This window comes from Lucilia sericata, unplaced genomic scaffold (genome assembly GCF_015586225.1).
Source record: "Lucilia sericata isolate MDLA Ls3-8-SP2 unplaced genomic scaffold, ASM1558622v1 Contig000383F_arrow, whole genome shotgun sequence".
NCBI lineage: Eukaryota > Metazoa > Arthropoda > Insecta > Diptera > Calliphoridae > Lucilia > Lucilia sericata.
In genome coordinates, this window is record NW_023994402.1 from 160,100 (window position 1) to 186,316 (window position 26,217).

General features: G+C 31.1%; 1 protein-coding gene across 3 annotated transcripts in view; it reads left to right on the forward strand.

Annotated features, from left to right (window-relative positions):
* LOC119604332 (activating transcription factor of chaperone) overlaps positions 1–26,217 on the forward strand; it is a 72,549-nt gene that overhangs the window by 39,264 nt on the left and 7,068 nt on the right. Inside the window, exon 1 of one of the 3 annotated variants that reach the window (XM_037956900.1) lies at positions 17,170–18,946. The exons of the other annotated variants lie outside the window; for them this stretch is intronic. Coding sequence (XP_037812828.1) covers positions 18,916–18,946 — 31 coding nt within the window. The 5' untranslated portion in view covers positions 17,170–18,915. Of the gene's footprint in view, positions 1–17,169; positions 18,947–26,217 lie in introns of those variants that run through there. 3 annotated transcript variants of the gene reach the window in all.

Sequence of the window (26,217 nt, forward strand, 5' to 3'; positions counted from 1 at the left end):
TAATATAAAGCAAGTGATGCCTACTTTTAGGCTTTTTCATTAAAAGAATAAGTCTGCAATTAACAAAAGTTCTTATAGAAATGTTATGAAGAAAATAATAAAATAAAACATCTTGGTTTCATTCATTATGTACTTTAAAACACAAACAATTTAGTGGTTGTTGCCGGGGTTTGATATTGTTTTTTAATAAACAAAATAAAACTTAGGTAATTTGTTTTTATTTTGCTTGCATTTTTTTTTCTAAAAAATTCTATATCAGATATCTCTATACTGCACTCTAATTCGAATTTTGATAATAATGTACACGCCAATCAGCATCTTAAGAGAATGTTAAAGAAATTATTATTAGTATGTATATTTAAATAAAATCAATTGCCAACTGTGTTGTGTTTACTAAAATCAAGTTCGTTTGTATGGACTTTGAACGTCTGCATATATGTTTGTGTATCTATCTATCTGAGCATATTTAATGAAGTGTTTCTCAATAAAATTTTTTTTTTAAACTATTTGCTGAAAATAAAATGACATTTCTAAATTGTTTTGTTTTGTCCATTTTATTTGGTTTTTGATTTTCTGTTTCTTTCTTTCGTGTGAGTGTTAATAATGGTCCAATAAAAACATAATTAATAATTAAATTCATGTATAACTTGCTCGTTTATATTGGTAATTGTTTGCAATTGAAACTGGTTTTTTGATTTAAAATATTTGTTTTAACTATTTGTTGTAGTTTTTTTAAGTAATGAAAGGTATACTTATTTAAATGTTTTTTAAGTAGGTTTCTTTTAAATCAAGGTGTTTTTTATCATTCTAAGTATCAAAATATTTTGCTACATAGAATTTAAATTTTAACTACTTTAAATGTATACAAATGTTTTAGTTGACACACTTTCAGAAATTGTAATCATTTTCATTTGACTTATTTTTAATCTAGTTAAGTAATGAAAAAACTTGTTTCAATTCATATTACATACATATTTATGTAGTTCACTTTAGCTTTAATTTTTTGCTAACAGCTTTAAACTGTCAAAAATTTCTTAGGTAGGTTTTGACAAGTTTTAATAACTATTATAATATTTGTGGATTTTGTAAATGATTTGGTTCTATAGCCAGTTGTGGCTCAATTTTAGTCCAAAAGGTTGCATTTTTAATCACTGATTCTTCATCTGGAATAATACTGCATTCAAACACTTGCTTGCCGGAAAGCATTCAACCACTGCCCCAGTTGGAAACAGTATCAGTAACTATGCCTAACATATTCTTTCAAAATCGTGCAGTTAAAAGGGTTCTAGCGGATCTCAACATCAACAAGTCTCATGGGTCAGAAGGTATTTCTGCACTGGTCTTGAAACAGTGCTATTCGACGATAGCTCAGCCAATAGCTAATGGAACGCCAATCTCCAAAAAGGGAGAGCTTAACAACACTAAAAATTATCGCCCAATTTCATCAAAACCATCGAACGAGTTCAAGATAAATTCAGGGGTACCTGTTCTTTCTCCTACTCTATTTCTTATTTTTCTAAAAGACCTGATGCAGATGACAGTAACATTTGCCATTCTTATTCATCAATTATAGACCAAGCTCTATGAAGATTGGGACAATTAGGCAAAACATAAATGAAACGCTTAACCTTGGTTTAATAACAAGCTCTGAATAGGGTCGTGCTAATAGAGTTGATTTCAACGCTCATATAATCCAATTTTGTGTCTTAACGCACCAACGCACGCCAAATCATGTTGCTTCATCAACAGTTATGGGTGGTGCAAATATTAAGGAAACAAAAGCTGTTCTGGACATGAGAATTCAGTGTGATGTTCGCTGGAATACACACATAATTAATTAATAATAAAGTATCGAAAGAAGCTTTCAAGTGTCCCGGTTTTTTAAATCGATGTAAGACATATTTCACTACATCTGATCTTATAACTATCTATACCACTTATAGCCGATCTAAAATGGAATATATGTAACTCTCATGTATGGGCCGGTCTAAGTCTATTTGGGCTACTCGACCGTATACAGGAGAAGACGAAAGTACTTATCGGTGACAGTAGAGTAACCAACTCTATTGGCTCATTGGAGCACCACTCCCTCTATCCTTCCTCCCATAACCTATTTTCCTATTTTCGCGTATTACGCTTCGAAACTCCTTCATCGTCTTTAATGCATCGCTTCGCAGAGTTTATGCCTTTCTGCTGAGATTGGTGCTTAAGAGGAGATTTTCTGCTTGGCAATTCGTGTGGAATCCAATTTCTCTGACGTTGGGACACAACTCTCGGTAGAGTCAGGGCATAACTCTCAATAATTCAAGATAATTGTCCATTAACAACATCGTTCATTTTCCATTCAAATACTTGTGCTATGCACTTCGTCTACGACGATGATAATAATCCGTCCTAAAGTACGGAAGCACTTCTTTAATTGAAGGCTTTTGGAAAATCCATCTCATATGAGCATTATCCATATCATATGAGATTAATGATAACGACAAACAATATTGTAATTAGCACCCTTTTTCGACAGACTTCCCCACGTGATACGATCGTGGTTGAAGTCCACTATAAATATTTCTACCAAAAAGGACTCTTAACTAAAAGCAGGTCGATTGGCTCTGATGGATCTTTCATGAGTGTATCTACAGCGTTGGTGGCCAAACACTACCCCGGGGTAGTTATGTTATTCTCACTAATACATACGCAATACGAATACTGTGAGTAAAAACACAAAGTAAACACAAAACAAAAACAAGTTTATTCAGTTGCTTGTCTGCATTCAACGAAGAAGGTCTATGTCGCTTGATGTTATGATACACGGCGAATATTTTTCAGTAGCCGTTACAAATAAATGTTTATTTCAGGTTTTACTATATTATAAAAAACTAAATATGTGGAATATTGAGTGGGAGAAGGATTTTTTATTCTGTTTAAATATATTTAAGGAAGCTCAACACATACATCGGTACATATTTACATCAACACATACATTAGTACAAACTTACATCAACACATACTTCAATACACACATACTTCATCACATATATCGGTACATATTAACATCAACACATCAATACATACTGACATCAATCCATACATCAATGCATACATACATCAATACATACTGACATCAATCCATACATCAATGCGTACATACATAAATCCATACATACAACATATATACCTACATATATACATACATACATACATACATACATACATACATACATACATACATACATACATACATACATACATACATACATACATACATACATACATACATACATACATACATACATACATACATACATACATACATACATACATACATACATACATACATACATACATACATACATACATACATACATACATACGCATGCATCAAGACATTCAATAATACTTAAATCATCGCATAAATACATACCTTCCGTTATTCATTAAAAGACAAATTTGTTATATGAATAACACAAAATAAATACAAACAAATAATTTGTTTCAGTGCAAATCACACGTATTTTCATTTGTGTACTCTTTTATTTTTTCACTACAACATATGCGATTTAAGCACTCTCTCGCTGGCCACCACTGATCTACAGTCTCTGATTGTAGTGTTTCATTCAATTCACTGTTTCATACAATGTATTCTGTAGAAGTTTTCATAATAAAATTTCCTTTATATTTCTTTTTTCAAGAAAATTAATGTGTGCTTTCTCACCTCAGAACAGATTGTCCAATATGACCACAAGCTTAATAACAATTTTCATTTGGTCTTTTAACGAAATGACACAGATCTTGAATGGTGTTGTTTATTCTCTAACTCCGTTAGATGGTGGTTCGGGTGGCCCCTCCCATGACATCCTAGTAGGAACTGCTTTGACAGCATAATATTATGTTCCATGACCGAAAGCATCTTCGTCTCGTCATGTAGGTGTTCTTCAGACGTCATTGAATGCATCCTGTTACTTCTCTAAGGACTGCGTTTTTACAGCTTTGAAACTTCTTCCATTGTGTGTCGCTAACTCTATCGTTTGGTAGGTAATTAACAAGGTGCCTGCTAGAGACTTGAGTACCTTGTTTTTACTTCGATAAAAGCGAACTAATATTTGTGGAACTGGTAGTGAGTACTCTTGGCTTATTGAATGTCTCAATTTTACTTTCTCCTAGCGAACAATAAATCCTGCTGTTTATTGAAACAGTTAGGAACAGGAACTTTTGAGTCTTTACTGAAAGTAATTGGGGTTGCGAACACTATCATCATGATAATTTAATGGTTCTTCCGGTGAAATGAAATAGTATTCTACACTTGTAGATCTTCGGGTGATATTCATTAATCCTACATACCCACTGTATATTTAATAATTTATTTATTTGATACATATTAATAAAAACTCCAATCATATATATTTGGCTTGTTGTTTACAATGCATGATTTAATTTTAAACAAATTTTTAACACTTTATATTTAAAATCAACAAACCTTAACCAATACTTTAATATTATTTTTTTATGTATAAATTATAATTTCCAGTTTTGTTTTATTTTTAATGCTTATAAATGTAGACACAACAAATTAAACCCGTTAAATTTATTTGATTTTGATTAAGAGCAAGAAAAAAAAACAAACTTGCACTTTCAAAAATATTTGATACAGTTGTTACTTATGAGCTTTTATTTCGTGAAAAGTGTACAAGTATTTGAAATGTCACGAACCAATGTGTCATTGGCTTTCTTATCAATGGCAAAACCGATAAATAGGGCACTGAAAAATGCACTTTTAAAGCAGACTTTTTTTTTATGGTGTATTCATTAAACTGGTAGGATGTTGAAAAATATTAAAACAAATTGATATTTTGTTGAATTTTTTTTTTTTTTTGTATAAAATCAGTTTCGGCGAATAAAATGTTAATAACCTTAAGGCGGTTTTTGCAGTTTAAATTAAATATTGACGACGGATGTACTTTTTCTTTATTTGCAAACAAAAACAAGTTGGAAAAATGTTAAAAGGATCATTAAACAAATATTTGTTTTCTTAAATAAGTTTTGCTTAAGCTGCTAGTTAATAAACATTTCCTAACTTCAGTTATTTTATTTCTAAATATAGAGTTTATTTTTCTAAAAAATTATTCGTTTTTCTTTTGTTTTTTTTTTTGAATCATTAAAATTTTGAATTTGTCCTTCAAACATTTTCAAAACAACAGTGTTTGTGATTATGTTCTATATTTTTTGTTGTATGTATAAGTGTTAAATAATAAATAATTTATTTTTTTGTCTCTCTATTAAACAACGAAAGTGAGAAGAGGAAAAGGAACAAATAAAATATTTTCAAACGTGAGTTCATGTAAAATGTTTAGAATTCAATTAAAAGTTTATCAAAAAATGTTTTGTTTAGACAATTCATAACAACAACTTTGAGCAAAAAAAAAAAAAAAAAAAAAAACTAAAATAGAAAAAACAAAATTTGTCTAGCTTTTTTTTATTTATTTAAATATTTAACTTAAAAAACGCAATATATAATAAAAACAACTTTAAAACTAAGCGATCACGTTTTAAGTTAAGAAAAAAAAAATGTTTTGAATTTTGTATAATGAATCAAATATTGCTTTTTGTTTAGCATAAAATTTGTCAACATAACATCAGCAGCTTCTCTTCAGCAATCTCTTTTTTTCTTCTATTATCAATTCGCTTTGCAAAGAGTGTTATCTGGGTAAAAAAAAAATAACATCTTGTCTTTGATTCATTCATTTTACGTAAAATGTTCACTTGATTTGTTTTATTTATTTATTTTTGTATCAAGGACAATTGAACTTTTCGTTCGTTGAACTCAAATTCAAACTCAGTTTTATTGATTTTTAAAGACTTTCGTATTAATATTTTTTGTGTAAAATAATAAAATTATTTAAATGTATTGTTTTACTTTCGAAAAATAATAATAATTTTTTATGCCATAATTTTGCAGTATTGAGTATTTAAGTCATTTTCCATGCCTACTGTTTGATTGTTATTTAATTCTTATTAAATATGGTTTGTGTACAGTTGAGGTTAAATTAAGAGAGGGGTTTGATGGGAATTTAAGATGTTCTATATAGAACTAACTAAAGATTGTTAACTATCAACTAACTAAAGGTTTCCGGATCATACTTCTATTTGTTATCTATTGTGGATAAAATTATAGACATTTTAGATCTTTATGCTTTGGAAGGCTTTGCAAAATGAATGAGTAAAATTTTGAACCTAACTTGTAACAATTAGGAAGAAGGTTCTTAAAACGATCCTTATCAGCACTTGGTACTTAATAAAACATTAAATAATTTTCATAGAAATCAAAAAGCTTTTATTACGCAGTCTGGGATGTCTTCGGAATTCGCATCCAAACTTCGGCAGCACACTTGCGACATGTCATGTGTGACATCTTTAAACCAAGATCTTACTATGAATTGACCCTACCGCTATTGCAGAGGTTCAATAGATTCTATAAGTAATTTCTAATTAACTCAAATCAAATTCTGCTGAGAGAAGACGGTAAACCTTCTCCTCTGGTTCGTGAATTTCTCTTAACAATATAGCGAATCTTTCGAACCTTAGAGCTTGATTGGTAGGTTTGGGTTAATGTAGTAGTTTTCTTCGAGTAAACTGTTAAGGATACATTTCATTTAGATGTCTATATTTTGGAAAGCTTTGCAAAACGAATGAGTAACATTGAACCTAACATGTGACAATTAGAAAGAAAGTTCTTAAAGACGGTAGTATTTGGACGAAAAATTGAATATGTTCTGTTCGAAATAATGCGTTCTAAGCTTCAATAAAACAAGTTGGAATGTTATCGGAATACGCATTCAAACTTCGTCAGCACACTTGTGACATGTCATGTGTGACATCTTTAAACTAAGATCTTACTATGAATTCGCCTTCACCCTATTGCAGAGGTTGAAAGATTCTATAGGAAGTTATAGTCAATTCCCCGTAACTTAAATCAAATTCTGCTGAGAGAAGACAGTAAACTTTCTCCTCTGGTTCGCGAATTTCTCTTAACAATGTAGCGAATCTTTCGAACATAGAGCTTGATTGGTTAACGTAGTAGTTTTCTTCGATTAAACTGTCAAGAAGAGTTCTAAGGACTCGATTTTGGCAAACTCTTTAGATGTATCGTAGTGAAAATTAATATAATATTGGTCTGTAGTGACGAGGTATGGTAATAGGTAGTTGAGTGTGAAACCCAGATTGTTCACAAAGGTATAGTAAATGTTCCTAGGAGTTTATTTCTGTTGATAGTTAGGGCAGGGCATTCACAAAGAAGGTGGAAGGTCGTTCTCTCTTTATCCCCGCCATTGCAACTTTGAAAAAATTCTTTGAAGGGAATCGTAACAGACTTCCATGTCTATTTACACCAAGTGTTCAGTTATTACTGCCAGTGACCTCGATATATCCCGCTATTTCAAGTTGTACGTTGCTCAGTGCGTTTCTCATTGAAAGAAGGCCAGTCTAACTTGGTCTCTTTACATGTGTCTAGATCATTCCATTTTTTAAGCTTTTTAAAGAAAACCTGAAAATACTGCTTTTGAGATATCCAGATCCCATTCTGACTTGTTCATCTGCCTGTTCATTTCCATAGTATGCCCTTGGATACTAACTAGGATTATGTCAGATCGTTCTTGTATTGTTGGAAGAATATCCCGCTATTTCAAGTTTTAAGTTGCTCAGCGCATTTCTCATTGAAAGAAGGACAGATTAACTTGGTCCCTCTACATGCGTCTATATTATTCCATTTATTTTTAAGCCTCTTGAAGAAAGAACCTGAGGATACTACTTTTCGTACATTCCGAACAGATCTCTTCTGACTTGTTCATCTGACTGTTCATTACCATAGTATGCACGGGATCCAAATTATAATAATGTCAGATCTTTCTTGTATTGTTTAAAGAATATCCCGCTATTTCAAGTTGTAAGTTGCTCAGTGCATTTCTCATTGAAAGAAGGCCAGTCTAACTTGGTCCCTATACATGTGTCTAGATCATTCCATTTATTTTAAGCTTCTTAAAGAAAGAACCTGAGGATACTACTTTTGAGATATCTAGAACAGATTCAGTTCTGAAGCTGGTATTCCAACTTGGTATCAAAAAATCGGATAATATCATATCGCTCTTGTATTGTTTAAAGAGAGAAATTCTACAGACTGAAGTACAGTCTGTAATTATCGCAAATATTTCAACCTGAAGAACACTACAGTTGTTGGAAAGCGATGAGAGATACTTATCATAGCTTCTTCACAGAATACACTAGAACCAACGCCTCAGTTCATTTTAGAAACTGTATAAATCCTGGTGTTTTTTTAATTTAGAAGTTACTCTTACACCACTCATTCCTGGAAGGAATTCTGACTCTATCAAAGCTCATGTATGGAGTAATATAGTCGGGATTTTTTACAGGATTGCGTTGTTCTTTTATCTCAATGGTTGATATATTTGAACTTCGAACATGGGAAGAAATATGATCTATTTCGGTTAAGTTTAGAAGGTGCAACTCCGCTCGGAGGAGAGGAGGAGAGAGGAATAAAAACAGATCAATTCCCAAGGGGAACTGATCTGTTCTATAAAACAGAATTGTGAGAATCTGAGTATCACTATAAAACTGAGTCGAAAAAATTTCCCCTGACTGCGGGGGTTGAGTCCCGGAATTTTTCCCAGTTGGTTATGAAACCTATTTCTAACCAATTCAACCTGAGATTCTGTGTTTTAGGACAGTGGCAAATTATGTTCACAATCGTCTCTAGTTCCTCTGCATCATCGCATATCTTGCCGGTTCCACTTACTGAGAAAGGCCCTAATTGATCAATGCCACGTTAAGATCTCAGTCATAAAGAGACAAATAGTTGATGCAAGTGAGACGACCTAGAACAACAAAATTTTATTTTTATAAGCAAAATGTTCTAATAAAGAGAATCTTTCTGATTTGTCTGTTATGTACCAGATTGCTGATAACATAAAGACCATAACTCCTACCTACACTTCGATTAGCTTTCAAACATATTGTTTCAACAGCTCGATAACAATTCCCGAAACCTCAGCCCTTTAATGAAAGGTATTATTCATACTATTATTTTAAACAAAACTGTTGTGCGCATATGTGGTGCATACTTGTTATACATTTGTATGTTTGTATATATGTATGTATAAAGTCGACGTATACTTGATAAGGTTATCACCATTTTAAGAAACAATCTCATTTTTTTTTTTGAATGTATGAGTAAACCCGACTTTCAACTTTTTCCTGCTTTCGTCCATTTGTGTTCAGACATTTTGATTCAAATGCCATTTGTTATTTAATAAACTTGTACTTATAGGTTGGCAACAGTACTCTTTTATGCAGAAAATTAATAACTGAATATTCCATAAATTTGTAATGATTTTTTAAGAATTTAAGTTGAATAAAATTAACATACATTTTCAATAAAATTTGAGCAAAAACTAATAAGCCTATCAAAAGAAAGGCTAAGGAGCTATCTTTTAATATAAGTTATAACTTTATTTTAAATACCAACTGCTGTAGAATATTTAATCTTTAAAGGGAAGCAATTTTACTCTTTCGGTATAGATGTGTATAGCCGACTCTCTGCTGTAATGACAGATGTCTAGAACAAAAAGAAAAATTTCACTTCCTGTATAAAATATTAAAAAAGATTCTTGTAAACACTTGTTTATATAAAGTTCATTGTGTAATTAACAATGAATTTATTGATCTTTTTACTGCACGTGTGAACTTTACAATATGTTTTAACTTTAATTGGTAGATAATACATATTTCTCGACATTATTATGTTTACAATAGGTTTTATAATTCCTTAATTGGTTCAAAAATTCTATTCCTACATGGCAGTAAAACAAACTTTTCTTATAATTAGGTGCGATTAAGCTTGTGACGTTATTACTTTAATTGTACGCCATTAAAATGGTTTATATTTCCGATCGTCCTTATGGGTAGGAGGGGATCTACTATTTAATCTAATATGGAGCATCAGTAATATCAAACTTCTCGTCAGAAAAAAGTGCCAAATTCTCCTACTTTGGAGTACCGATGGTTTCCCTAAAGCAATCTTTAGACAACTCCCGAAGGCCATTCATATTTAGTGCTTTTATCATATGTCCTGTTTAATCCTCTATTTTGGCATGAACGTCCGTCAACGTCAATCCCGCGCATCCTGGTATATTCAAGTCCCACCCTTCAGACATCTGATCGTCTCTAAGATTGAAATTTAATTTTGTTGACAAGGGTGTGCACGTTTAGAAGGACAATGATAAGCAATGTTAGCGTTATTGTTCCCCCTTCACGATGCTAAGCGGTGATAGCGCTACTCTATTTCACTCCCCAAGTCATAAAGTTTATACTATTCAAAGACCGAACCCAAAATGGACAATCACCTGACAGGTTTCGCTCACATCTCGACATGCCTTCCAAATTTTAAAAAATGGCTAAGTATGTCATGTGTTTAGTCTCTGCCATCACCAACATGTTAATAAAATTTGACCAGGAATACAAATTTGGAATCGAAACACTTCGACGATTCTTGGATCACAAAAGTCTATGAATCTCAAACGGGGGCTCAGAGGTAATACAAAGATGTACCAAGAAATAATAAGACAGAGTTGATAACAACTGATTCCAGGTAGAGATCTTAACACTTCCGCATATTCAACGATCCGCCTAACTTTACTTCAGACAAAGCGCTTAATTACGCTATCAAGGGGAAAATCCCATAAGTTGCTATCGCTTAATAAAAGTGATCTCAGAATACTAACGGGACTACTCACGAGGCTCTGGTCTCTTATATTATCAATGAGGAAATGCCTTATCGAAACTATGCAGATTTTGTGGCTGCCAGGAGGAAACCTCTGAACACATATTATGTAATTGTCCATCACTAAGCACTCGTCAAGAAAGAATCTTAGTTCCGAAGGATGTAATCAACCTGATTCCAATTAAATTTGTTATTTTCATACGTGAATTAAATCTGTTGTGGTGAACCCACGGGCCGTACAAAAGATCCATAACAGAGTCGCACTGCATAGGGCCCACTCTAATCTAACTTCACCTCAACTGTCAAACATAATCCGGTTGTTCTAAAAGTTTTAAAAGTTGCCGAGAATACTTTACAAAAGTTTCCGTTCGACGTTTGATAGGGTGACGCCTTGGATGTCATTCTGAATGCATTGTATTTATATGGGTCGGAGAAACGAATTCTGCATTAGATTCTGATAGGGGTGTGTCAATCTATTTCATAACATCAAATGGTCTCCTCATTGATGTCGCTTAAGGCCGTTGTGACATTCAAATCCAAACACAGGCCGACAAATTTATAAGCCATAGACCAAATACTTTTCTAAAGGATTGAGCTACGCTGAATCCGAATGTCAAAATTCTCCATCACATCTGGGATTTGAGATATCTTGTCCTGAAATTTGAAAAAATAAAATCTCAGAATTTTTCCATCACATCAGGGATTTGAGATATCTTGTCCTGAACTTTGAAAAAAACGCCATTTTTGTCCCTTTTTTTATTCGTTATAACAGGGCCAAGACAACTTTATATATAAAATGTTGTATGTCATCTGAAAGTCGATTCTATCAACCTTAAAATAAAGGCTTAACATCTGACATATCTTCTCTATTCTTCGAGATATCTTCTTCTTAATCATATCCCTAGAGGTTTAAGCACGAGCTCAATGGACTTTGGTTGTATTTCTGACCAATTGAGTGAGAGGTGTCGAAGACGACACCTAAGGTTGGGGAGAGTGAAGTCGAAAGAGTGAAAGTCGATTCTATCAATCTTAAAATAAAGGCTTAACATCTGACATATCTTCTCTCTTCATCGAGATATCTTCTCCTTAATTATGTCCCTAAAGGTTTAAGCACAAGCTTAATGGACCTTGGTTCTATTTCTAACCAATTGAGTGTTGTGAGAAGTTAAGCAGAATGTCGTAGACGACACCTAAGATTTCATAGGGTGCAAAGTTTTTGATTGCCTTCTTAACCATGCCAGTTGTAATAACTATCTCTGTGTTACCCTAGCCGATATACTAGGTGAGAAATGAGAGTCGTCAATTAAGAGTTTCATTGTCTCCTCAATATTCTGCAGCCGCCTGCCCATCTCATCGATCATAGATTGGCCATAAGTTTTTGATAGGAATTTGTTATCTTCGATACGTCAGAAAAGTTTCCAGGAGTCCCGTTTCCTACCATACTTATCCCAGTTTTTTAAGCGTGGGTTAAATAGTTTACGAAAAATCTTCCCAAGGTTTCGGATCTTCTCTGTTACTCAGGGTTTCTCATGTCCTCGAACGATTCAACCTGGGCACTTGTGAACGTTTCTACTTTGGTGTCTATATCCTCTTTATTTCGACATTGAAAAGTGTCCCGTCCTAAACGGTTCTTTAGTAAAGACCCGAACATTGTCCAATTAGTATTAGACTTATTCAGAAACTTTATCGGCTTTGGTGCTGGCCGTAGAATTTTATGTTGAATTTTTGTATTTTTATGGTGTGAAAAATAGTAGTGCTCGTCCGAAACTCTCGAATTCAGAATTTCGTTTATATGCCCTTCTAAACATATAGTTATATGTAATACCTCTTCTCTGATTCTATAAATTAAGACTATAGAAAATGTTTTTCGATTGTTTTAATATTTTTAAAAATTAACTATAATAAATATTTAATCGTATATATTTTTTTAATAAAATTTTTATTAAACAACAAATTTCCCATGGCAACTAATTAAAACTATTATTCACGATAATAGTTTTAAAATTTTGTTTTGTTTGGTAATATTCCATATTTTATAATATATTCTCGACATCTGTTATATAGGTGTCAATCAATAAGTAATATTTAAACTTATTTATTTTCAAATAATAATAAAAAAATGTCACGTATATTGATTATTAAGAACAAAGTATAATGTTAATTAAGTCCAGAACCCAGTCATGAAGTCTGGTAGTTTCAAAAAAGTTTTGATTTGAACGAAAGACAGAAACTTTTTTAAGGGGATTTTTATTAAAGATAAACTTTAATCTTTTATTATTTATATATTTAGCGAGAGCAATAATTTATTAGTTAGTTAGTTAGTTAGTTAGTTTTTTATTTTTAGATTTACTATTGTTTGGCAAAACTGTTTGCCTGGAATAAATTTGAAGATTAGGAAAATATTATATATTACAGATTAGAGCACGTGAAATTAAAGTTGAGGTTTAAAGTCCTCTTTATTTTTAAACATAAACATAATATTAAAAGATTTTTATTTCAAATTATAAAAAAAAAACTAACAGCAGGTCCACAAATCAAATTTATGTTAAATTATTAAAGAACAGATTTTGGTAAATTTTTTTCAGAATATTTATAAAAATGTGGAGGAAAATTTTTGTGTAATATTTCATTTTAGATTTAGGGATCTTACTTCGAGCGTTTTAAAAACGTGAAATTGATCATCAGTTATTCACTTTGAGGATCTATTATATAAATAATTATAAACAAATAAAAGTACTAAATAACACCAACAAAATAGCACGTGATACAAGATTTAAAAACAGATTTTTAATTGTAATTGTTTGTGATTATTATTATATATATAATATTAATATTATATATTATATTAATATTATATATTATTTTTAATTATTTTCTTATATTTTATTTAATTAATTATTTGTTTTTCGTTATTCAACCGTTATACCTCGAGTAAGACTAGTCGATGGCACTTAATCAACTTGAAAAGCTCCAAAAAGTAACGATGGAAAATTCTTCTAAAATTTAATTTTGTATTTCATAAGATTTTGTTATTATTTCTTTTAACTTGTCGTGCATAATCATATCTATTGTGTGTTGTTATTATTTTCATTTTTAATTCTATAATTGTAAATTAAATTTTATCATGTGTGAGATAATCATAAAATGGGATTTAGTGTTTCTGCTACTGCTTTATGCAATTCACTGTAAGTTGAAATATTTCTTTATTTTTACAATATCTTATAAAAAGTATTTTATATACAAAATCATAATTTTTAAATAATATGTTTGTTTTTTTTAAGAAAACATTTTTTGGAATGTTTGAAGATTATTTTTAAATATTTTATAATATTAAAAGACAATTTTTATTTAAAACAACAAATAAAAGTGAATATTTTTCTAAGATTTTTTAAACAAAAGTAAAAAAAAAATTAAATTTATTTTGAAATAGTGCAAAAGGAACTAAACATTTCCTTTGTTTAAATAATATACAGTATAGTGCAAAATATGTGCAACAATATAAAAGTATCTCAAATAAATTACACCGATTTTGGAAAAAAATTGCGATATTTTTTAGACAGTTCAACTCTAACACAAATAAAAATTTACTTGAAAACTTCGCATTGAATTTGAATAAACAGCTGTTAGGAAAAAAGTCAACTATTGTGAATGAATAAATCACGTAATATTCATGACAACAAAGTCAACTATTGTAAATGAATACATCACGGAATATTCATGACATTATAGGATTGTTTAATTGGTAACAAAAAGAAGACTAAATTAGATCACGAATTTCCATATTCCAAATGATACCAGTATGTGTCCAAAGATACATTCTAGGGGGTCTGTAACACTAATGAATATAAAAATATAAAAACGTTTTCAAAAGTGACCATTTTCTAACAAATAACATCATATTGAATGGACGGCAAATAGTTTATGAACATGAAGCCACTTCTTAACTTCTCCACAAAAGGTCAATATTTTGATAGTTGTGCTTAGCGTTCTCAATAATCCAATCTAATAACTTCTACATTTTTGAAGTTCCCTACATTGTTGTTGTAAGTATAAGGGAAACACATATATTTGTGTAAAATCCATAGGAAGAATTTTAAGTGCTTAACGTGAACACCATTCCACATCAACTAATGACCCATTTCAGTGGATTCCTTAACCTTTAAAAGCCCGCGCAACCACACTACTGAAATGGCCCTGTTGATTCGGCAACAGCACCTAGAGACATTACTGTTATAATAATTACCCCGACAAGTTAAGGTGCAGGTCTCAACCATAAGTCGCGTAGCATGAAACAATCTGGATCCTGTTGAGATGGCAACAGCACCGAGAACTTCCCTGAAATAAAAAGTCTACTAAATCAGTACTCCTCCTGTCTCCTGTCTTTGTCTATTTTTCAAAACTGTATATAATTTTTGAAAATTAAAAAATTCGCGGAATACTTTTTTTAAAAAAAATTAAAAAATGTTTTTTATTCAGTTTTTGCGAAGATACAAATTTTTCAAATTGCAATAAAAATTTTATTTATGAATATTTTTTGATGAAATTTTACAGTTAGGTAGATTTTTTTACTCAAAATCCAAAATTAAATAAAAATTTCGAATTTTCTTATTAGAAATCCCGGAATTCCCAAAAAAGTTTTAAAAAATCCCAAAAATGGGATTTTTTGGTTTTTTGCCTATTATATCCATACCAGGGGCGGGGTTATCGAAACCCGTTACAAAATGATTAAGAACTTATTGGGTCATATAAAACAGGTCACTATAATTTGATATCGACTATGCGATTTGAGAATTTTTGCTCAAAATTTAATTTTCCATAAAAAATAGAGTTTTTTTGGATGGACCTGGTCCCCTCGGTATCAAAAATTTTTAGGTTTTGTTTCATTTATCGTATTTTATGTAAAGTCAGCTTTCCAAAAAGTATAAATTCTATATACATCTTCTTAGAAACTTTTTAGATAACTTAAAAAGAAAAATATACTTTTTTCCCAAAAAAATGTCAAAAAATCGCCTTTTTTTAATTTTTTAAATTTAAATGCCTATAACTTTGGACTCAGTCATGATTTTTACATAATTCTTTCACTGCTTGGTATATAAACTTGTTGTTAAGCAAATAAAAAAAAAATGGCGAAAATCGGAAATATTTGGACCTGCTATTATCAAAAAAACTAAAGTAAGGACGGTAAAAATTTTAAAATTTTAATATTCAAATGCGAATATCTCCTAAACTATAAGAGATAATTTACTGCTACGACGACATTTTTTATAGTGCTCGATGAGGAGATTCTATATACGAAATTTTTTTTAAATCGGAACTCAAATGAAGAAATAGGATCGTTTTAAAAATTTAACATAGCCGAGGTGTCCTAATTTGAGGACCCCCCGCCGGGCCCCTGGTTGGCCTATAAGGTCCAAATTCAAAACCTAAACTCGACAACACCTCCTCTTTGTGCATACCAAATTTCATTAAAATCGGATTAACCGTTTAGAAGTTACCGAATTATTTCCCTCTTTTTTTTTCCTATACCACTGTGCGATGGATATCGAGATATCTTCTCCTTAATCATATACCTAAAGGTTTAAGCACGAGCTCATTGGACCTTGGTTCTTTTTCTGAGCAATTGAGTGTTCTGAGAAGTTTAGCAGGATGTCGAAGACGACACCTATGATTGAGGAGAGTGAAGTTCGTAATGACATTAACAGCAATGGATTGATCTCAACTGTTTCAATTACTTTGGACAATCTGGCAGTTGCAATATACGATGGGAACCCCTGTTTTTAAGAACATAACAAGATAAAGATTAAAACCCAAATTAATTTGTTTTTCTTTCGTCGATTGCAATGTTATTGTATTATAATTTATTTGTTTTCGTTTAACTGGATTAATTACTTTTCTCACCACACAATGTAAAGCATTAATCTCTCTCAAATGATCGTTGATAAACACAAACACAAACCGTGGAGACCCAGATTGAAGCAAGTGTTTGGATGTAGGGTACACATGTCAATGTATCCATACACAACACGAGCCAAAATAACAACAACAACGTTACAACTCACATTGTTATGGTTTAATATTGATACCCACTTGAACAATATACAAGTGTGAACAAAAAACAAAAAAACAACAACAGCTGGTAACTGTAGCTGCAGTAAAACTAAAAGCGCGCCCGCGTCAGATAGCCAAGCATCCAGTGAGCAGCAACAAGCCAATAACCAGAGCTATTAATATGAACAAATGAGATTTATCAGCCAAGATTCAATTCAATTGAAAACAACGAATGTCTTGAGTTGTGGTGATCGTTGATTTGAGAGTGTTTTTGAGATTTTTATATGTAGTTTTCGTTCAAAATCAAAGACAACATTCCGACACGAGTTCAGTTTCAATCTTACGATCGTTCGTGCTGTTTGTTAAAAATTTTGTATACAAAAAACACGCTTGTTAATAATTTAAAGAGTGTAGATATTTTACACCAGACAGAAATTAAGAAAAAACAAAAAATATAAAACAAAAGCAGACAAAAATAAAAATAAATACCTTTTTTTTTAAAAAAAGGGTTTGTTTTGTGCGTTTTTCATAAGTGATGCTGTTTGTTATCATGCTCGTTCGTTAATATTTGAATTTGAATTATAAAACCATAAAATAATAATAAACAAAGCAATAGAGAGACAAACAAAACTCACAACTTGATTGCCGTAGAAAATCGGTATTTTTCCATAACTGTGTAAAGTGATAAACAGAAAAAAAAATATGAAATTCATAAAATAAATTTATAAAAAACAAAAATTTTTTGAATAAAAATACAATTTCTTAAGAAAAGATTTATAAAAAAAAACGTTTTAGTGAAACGTTTTAAAACAATTTTTAATCTTATGCATTGGCCTAAACGTTTACCGTCGGGTGTTATTTACAACTTAAGGGGCTTTAATCGCTTAACATTAAATGTAATTATTCGTTGAGTTCAGCGAGTTTTTGACCGTTGTCTGGGGGAAAAATAGGTTTCGTTAATTCTTTAACATAAACTAAAGATTAACGTCAAACTGAAGTTGTTTACGGATTTAACTTCTACAACTGACAACATCCACTATAACAACGACGACGACGCCGACAAAGTTTTCACCATTGCCAAAGTCACCGTGAGCATGATACCTCACTGTGGATACCGTTATACTTGGAACCGCGAAATTGTGTTCAACTCGCAAAAGCTGGTGAAGCGGCGTTAAATTATTGCAGCAGCGGTAGCAGCTACACAGGTTTATAACCAATAAAAAAAGAAAGTCTACGTTCAAACAAAAAAAAAAGCAGTTTAAAACTAACAAAAAGAAAATATCAAATTTCGGTTCAAACGGTTACGGTTTCTTAGGCAAAAAAAAAAAAAAAAACGTTAACGGTTTTGTTTGTTTTTCTTCTTTTTTTTTTTTCTCACTCTAAGAATAGGCAACGCGACTTATTTGCTCGTTACCTTTTGGTTCCTGTTTTTGTTGTTGCTACACAATTATCATAATTGTTTGAGATTTAACAAACAATACAAGAGACAATATTAATATTTCTTTTATTATTCTTTTTTTAATACAATTTAAATCATAATTTTTTTTATTTACAATTTAATAGTTATTAGTTTTCTTTTCTTATCGTTAATCATTTTCATATCTTTTTAAATAAAAAGAAGAGAACTTTAAAAATTAGTTTGTGTCGTAACTGAATTTAAATAATTTTTATTTAAAAAAATCTCCAAAAACTCAAGGTCTAATTGCGCAAAATTAAGCCATAAAAATATAAAAAAAAAATTCTGTGATTAAACTTAATTCAATTGTTTTTGTTTTTAAATATTTTATTTTTTTAGAATTTAAGTTTGTTGAAATATTTTGAAATAATTTGTAAATATATAAAAATAAATTTTATTTCTCATCTCCTTTTTGATAAATTTTTCAATTGTTTTTAGTTTTTAAGTAATTTTTTCCATTTAATTTTATTTGTTTTAATTTTTAACCGAAATAATAATAATTCGTTCGTCTCGTTTCGTTTATTTTTAAATTAATTCGTTTTTGTTTTCTTTATTCTTAATTTAATTTAAAATAATTTAAATATCAAATATTGCCCTCGTCATATCGTGTGCCGCTGCTGCAAATATGAACATGTTTATGACACCTTATGCCTATGGTTAGTATAAATGCCTCCTTTGTCCCCTATAAATACCTTTTATTACAGATTTTTCTTTATATATATATTTTTAAAAATTTACAATTTACATAAAATATATGTAAATTGTTTCTTTGTTGCGCCAAGACAGTTATTTGCATATTTTTGTACTTAAACGCCATGCAGCTGTTAGCTGCTGATCGTTATAGATCTTTATAGTATATAAATTTTTTAATTTAATCTGGTTTTTTTTATTATTTGAAATAATTAAAAATAAAAAAATTGTTTTTGTCTCTGTCATTGTTTTATTTTAATTATATGCCTGTCCTTGTCTTTATAGGTATTTTAATCAGTCTTTATTTTTTTTATGGTTTTTAAACAAACAAATACTTTTTCTAGTGCATTTTCTAACAAATTGTTTTTGTTGCTGTCCAGGATTTCGCTTTCTGAACTTTGATAACTTTCTTTTAAAGAGAAATGTTGATGAAATAATTCACAAAATCCCCCTTAAGAGAAATATTGTGTTGCCAAGTGTGTTTTATTAGATCAGAAATATTTTATAGTTTAAAGGCCTTATTTATAAACATTTATTAAAGGTTTATAGAACAAATTTTGTATGAAAATTTGATTTATAAACCTTTGATAAAAGTTTAGGAATAAGGCAGCTAGAAGATTTGTCAGAAAAGGGTTTTCGTAGTTAAATTTTTTAATTTTTTTTAAATAGATCATAGATCTTACGATATCTCAAATCACAAAGTTACACATTTCAAAAATCTGGATTTCGAATGTCCCGTTTAGGATTTAGGTATTATCGAAGTCTAAATTTAATAGTTTTTCTTTTAAAATATTTGATATTTATTAAAAAAAATACGAGTAAAATTATTGATTTCTTGTTTGGATCTAGTCTACTTGTACATTCCGAAGATTACAGTTTCTACAAATCCCTTTCTTAATCGATTACTAAAACCGTGGAAAATGTATCTTCTATTCACTGTCGCATTGTAAAAACTCATGTTAAAAGTAAAGTTTATTTTGGGATTTAGAAGGATAACATTATCGAAAGGTGATCCAAGTTTTTCAAAATCTTTTCCTATGTCTTCTTTGCTCTGGCAATATTATAAAAGACTCAATACTCTGATTATGTTAGGTTAAGAAGCATCATATAAAGGTGCAATTTCACTCATAGATTATAAGGTCCATCATGATTTCATTCGTAAGGAGTGAAGATCCAATAATAAAGATACAAAACATTAAAGAAACATAAAGAACATAATGAAAGAGAAAAGAGAACTGATTACTGAAAAGGTTTTCAATTCTGAAGTTATACCAAATCAGTTCCCTTAAGAAGAAAGGATATGGGAATCTGAACCTCTTCATAAAACCCAGTCGGCAAAATGACTATAATGTATAACCCCAGTTCGTCATAGAACCTATTTTCTAGTCATTTCAATCTGAGATTCTATACTCTAGGACATTTGCAACTAGAGATGATGCTCCATCGTCTCTAGTTCCTCTGCATTAACGCATAACCTGCAATAATCCGATTTATTATTGTCTCACTTAATGACAAAAGCCCTGATAGAGCAATTCCCTGTTAAGAACTGCGCTTATCCAGTCGTATAAGTATCGAAGAAGCAATCGCACCAGGTGTTGACATGCCAATGCACATTCGATAGAGCAGCTTGACTATCGACATAAATTTTCACAACCGATCTAGATCGATATGATTCGGTATCAGTTCCGTTGCTTTCCACATAGCTAGGATCACTGCTTAAAAGACAATGCATTCGTTAGGGAGTTTAAAGGATCTGTTTGTATCGGTATCAGCGATGTATACCGGAACTCTTGCCTGTATGCATCTTGAACCCGTCGGTAAAACCCGACCCTTCCCTCAAACAGTCTATTGGATACAAGCCAATCGTCCCTATTTGAAAATTCTATCAAACGTGTTTCCCCGAAGTCTAGAATCGTATTTCTATAATCTGAAATTCGACAAGGGAAGTTGCCATGATCAAGTAGACCTACATACTTCGTACAGAATTTTCGTATGATTGTTGCGTGACGGTTTGAATAACAAATGCTTATAGAGTCTTAGTACATTCCTAGGCCCCACACCCTTGTGGGGTGTGTGTGGCCCCTTGGGCAGCTTGTGGTGAGGTACACCTTTCTGCATCTTCATGTAACTGTCCTTTTCCCAACGTCTCTAGCCAGACAATACATTCATAAGTGAGAATAGGCCTGACAATCGACCTTTAAATCCAATTTACCATATCTGTTTGTAGGCCCCAATTCTTTACTATATAACACTTTTATGTTAATTCCTCTTTTACATTCTTTCTTTCCATTAAATTTAAGCTTTCTATCAAGGAAAGTTCCTAAATATTAAGCTCCTCTTGACGCCATCTAACATCCCCAGATTTCAAACTTTAAGTCAAATCCGGACAACTTTTTCGAGATATCCGAAGAGTTTGGAAATTTTCTGTTGGAAATACAAGATTTCTATTGCTGATACAAATTAGAATTCCTGTTTAAAGATTTCAATACAATTCCCGGGAAATCTTCGGATTAAAAGACAATTGTATCGATTCTCTAAAATAAATAAGTCTGAGGAAATAGAAATCCTAGTTTAAATAAACCCTCAATGTTGTCCAATATGAATAACAAATATTGAATGATTTGATGGATGTTTAAAGGGACAAGATCCAAAAGGAATGAAAAACTTCCCACCAAAATATCTAGTAGCCCCAATAGGAGCAAAAAACTCACTGTTAGCTGTTTCAGACCAGTAGCGTAGTTATTACTCGTGTGTTCGCTAAGAACGTCTCCAACATAAGTATCCCTATTCAGTCTACATTCTGAAATTTATATATTATTAATATTATAAATTATTAATTAAAAAAAAAATCTTTCCCAAGAATACAAAGAAATATGTCTTTCCCAGAATACAAAACCCTCCAATATGCAATTATCTGTTTATCAGCTTACAAAAAGTAAAGCTTTACAGATGTGCAATAAGTGTGTGAGATTTTTGGGACACTCAAACGACTTTAACCTGATTTTTTTTCAATATTCAATGACGATGAGTATGTAGATTGTGCTATTAAATACTTTCATATTTATTATGTTGAAAAGCAACTGAAAATATTTGAAATGTTTACAACTTTTTGTTGTGGTTAACATAGTATTGATTACAAAAACTTATTTCAACACTAAATAAATAGAAAGCAATATTAACTAGAAGCTAACTAACATATTAATGGAAAAACCTTTTCCTTAAAAAAAATTTTAACTTCCTATTTACATTTTTCGTCCATCAGTTCAATTTTCTAGAAAGTACTAATGATTCTAATTTATTATTAATATTATTTTGAACGTACATGTACATTTTAATTTAGTTATCAGTTAGTTCAGTTAATAATATTATTTATTACATTTGTTGCCGGCCTCGTTCTAATTTTTACCTTGACTACAGTTGTATGCTGCTGCAAATTTATTATTAAATATTTTTTGTTACATATACCTACCCAGTATTATTAGTTGATTTTTTATTTTGTTTAGAATTTAGTTTGCATTAACTATGGTGTGAAAAGACAATATATAAAAAATAATAAATTTTATTTATAACAATAACAACTTGAAATTAAATATTATTGAATATGCAAAAAAATTAAATAAAACTAATAAGAAAAAAACAAAGAATTTTCATTTAAACAAATATGCTTAATAAAATTGCATACTGTAGTCAGGGTTATAGTAAAATGTGTAATATTGTTAATATTGATGTTTATAACCAGATTTTAAAAAGATTTACACTATATTGGCACAAAAGTATTTTAAGGAATTCAATAAAATTAGAATGACTAAGAATAAAGCCCAGGCTATTACTGGGCCATTAGGTTTCTATCACTTTCCCCTCCATTTTCTACAAGATACAAATATTGTTTTGTCTTGCCTTTACTTCACCTACTAATTGTAAGGCACTTGATCAAAGTGAACTATATGACAGAGCTCAGATCAGATAGTTTATTGAAACCACCTGTCTAACTTCGAGGTCAACGTGTCCTCTATGTGATGCCCCTAAGTCTAGCTTATTGTTAAGTTTTCGTGGGCAATAACGGAACACTGTGTTGTTGGTAATCATGCCCGAAGAATTGGTCTCCAGTACAATGACTACTATAGAAGTTGTCACAATATATATCTCATCTCCTCTGTTACTGTCCGATATTTAAAGGGAACAGATAACTCTATTTTATATGCTGCGGTTCTCTGTTGTAAGGAGGATATATCTGGGATAAATCTTAAAAAAGATCACAAGTTTGGAAGTAGTGAATAATAACAACGAGACCGAAATCAGACGGACCCATGTGAGCCACTTAAATTTGTTTATCTAAACCTATTACAAGTTACATGAGCCTCATAACTTATGAGAGTCTGATTTCTTTCATAAATACATATATATATTTTTGTTTTCTGCTGGACTCCAGTGGACATTCTAGCCAAATTATTGGCAATCATCATCATCGAAAATTTTTTAACAAACATCTTATTTGGACTCAATGACGATTGCAGTATCTTCCAAGCTGAAATATCAGTGATCAAGAAGTCGTCAAATTGTCTGAGGTACTATCGGAAATCCAAAAGGGATAGCACAATTTGTGATTGGTATTTTCTCAACTTGTCTATGAATGTCGGATGTCTCTGAACGAGATGGCAAGACATTCGAACATTACCCTTATATAGGTTAAAGGACACGGCAATAATATTGCTGATACCTTGGCGAAAGCTGGAATCATGCTAGAAGAACTGAACGTCGACCAGTTCTTATTGAATATTGTTACGTTAATGGCAATCATCATCATCGAAAATTTTTTAACAAAAATCTCATTTGGACTCAATGACGATTGCAGTATCTTCCAAGCTGAAATATCAGTGATCAAGAAGTCGTCAAATTGTCTGAGGTACTATCGGAAATCCAAAAGGGATAGCACAATTTGTGATTGGTATTTTCTCAACTTGTCTATGAATGTCGGATGTCTCTGAACGAGATGGCAAGACATTCGAACATTACCCTTATATAGGTTAAAGGACACGGCAATAATATTGCTGATACCTTGGCGAAAGCTGGAATCATGCTAGAAGAACTGAACGTCGACCAGTTCTTATTGAATATTGTTACGTTAATGCCCAAATTCGCTGGCCGAGTGAGCATACTTGTTCGATTTCTCGAACGTTGTGGCCCAACATGGATCCACATAGAACCGCCTATCTTCTTAGTCTTCAAAGACTGAACACTGCAAATTTGGCAACCACGCTTGTTTCATTAGTTTACCGTACAACAACTTCTGTAGTTGTTGTTAAAATGAGGATGAAGAGAAGACGGTAATCCATCTTCTCTGTCATTGTTCTGGCATTCGAAAGCTATCGAAATTTCTAATAAAATATTTTAAAATTCTATTGAGGTTTCGATCGCTTTCAAATGCCAGAATTGCCCCCAGCTTTGAAAACGGCCCGTTCTCGAACTTTAATGGTTGTGAACTACACATTCTAGGGCTCTCTTCACATTTTCCTTTTATCTCCCTGCCTTCAGTGTATATCTTTCTGCTATCCCTCTTCTTCTTACTGGACAAATTACAAAGGGATCATTATTTGACCCAAGTGATGCTGTAATTTCTGATGTTCGATGCAGCCACCTGTCAAACCTAACCTAAGACTCTCTTTTAATATCATATTTTCTAAGATTATAGAACCAAAGTTTCTGTGAAAGTGGTCTTTGAAAGTGCAGTATTTAATGTAATGTCTCCCCAGTAATACTGGGAATTTCATCTTAATGTTTATGCACGATCCTAAATCAAAGATCTTGTTATAAGGATTTCCATTAATATAATATAGAGTTTTTTTCATCTCGTTTATCCTACAGAATTTCATATCCAAATTTAAGATTTCAAATACAAATGGATCCTTTGTACTGATACGTTGTTGTTGTAACAGCTGAAACTGCTATAATCTAGTTAGAAGGTTCTGCATTTATTTCTAGGCCTAGAAATTGAACTGCTTCGAAAAAGAAGTGTCCATTTATCTATAGTGTATGTGTGTTGAAAAGTTCAGAAACATTTTTGATTCACTGTAGCTTAATTAGTCTAGTATTTTATTGCAAATCTGCTAGAGGATCCGGTGATTTACTTGAATAACTTTCGGCTGAAATTTTGTAACTGTCTGTCCATTTAGTTATGTATCCATTAGGTCTTGTGGTGTTTTCTTTTAACAATTTTTACATTTATTAACACTTTTCTCTCTCTGCTAGCCCACTGTTGTCGTGCATTTATTCAATTTGTTATTTGTCTTTCTTTTTTTATTATTAAACCTGCATTGTTATTGTTTTTGCTATCATAGTTGTTATTGTTTTTATTGCTATTGTTGTTAGCATTGTAATTTTTACAATAACTATTTTTCACACTAATACAAAATAAAATATTATGCAAATATTGTTTATTTTATTTATTCTATACATTTAATTCATTTATTTAAATTTATTTTTATACTCTCTTAGTTTTTTTTGTTCGCTTTTACTCTCTACTATTCAATGTTGTTGTTACTGTCATTTCTGTCATACATTAACATACGTTCAATGAATATTGTAAATGTTTTGTTCTTGTTGTTGTTGCTATTTTAACAACAACTTGATGTAAACAAGATTGATAATGTTGACTGTCGGTTAATGCTACAACAGCATTAGCTACTGTTGCATTATCACTAGTAAACGAAAATGTAGAAATATATTCACATCGGTGAAACATTTGGAGAGAAAAGCGTAATTGGTTATTGTAGCATAAAAAGGGAACTTGTAATAAACAGAGAAATAATATAAGGTTAGGTTAGGTTTATTTGATCAAATATTTGATTAATGTGAATTTAACATAAACTTATGAAAATAAATAGGTTTTCATTTCAAAAACAAATTGAAATCTTGTCTTTTGTTGCTATATGAGTAACAAAATGAGTATTTAAATCTAGAAGTATAGAGTATTAAGCTCCATGTGTTAAAATTTATTTGTTTTGCTATAGTTTTTTTAGCAAATGTTGTTGAACTAGTATGTAAATGACCAGCTTGTTGTTCAGTGTGTGTTGGACTGGACCCACCCTAATCAGAATGTTGCTCTCATGTCATTTTAATTTGTTAAGAAAAAAATATATTCATATTTGTAGAAAAAAATCAAACAATTTGTAAATTTAGCACTAAGTTACTAGTTGCAAACTATTGCTGCAATAAATGTACTGCTCTAGAAAATGCAAAT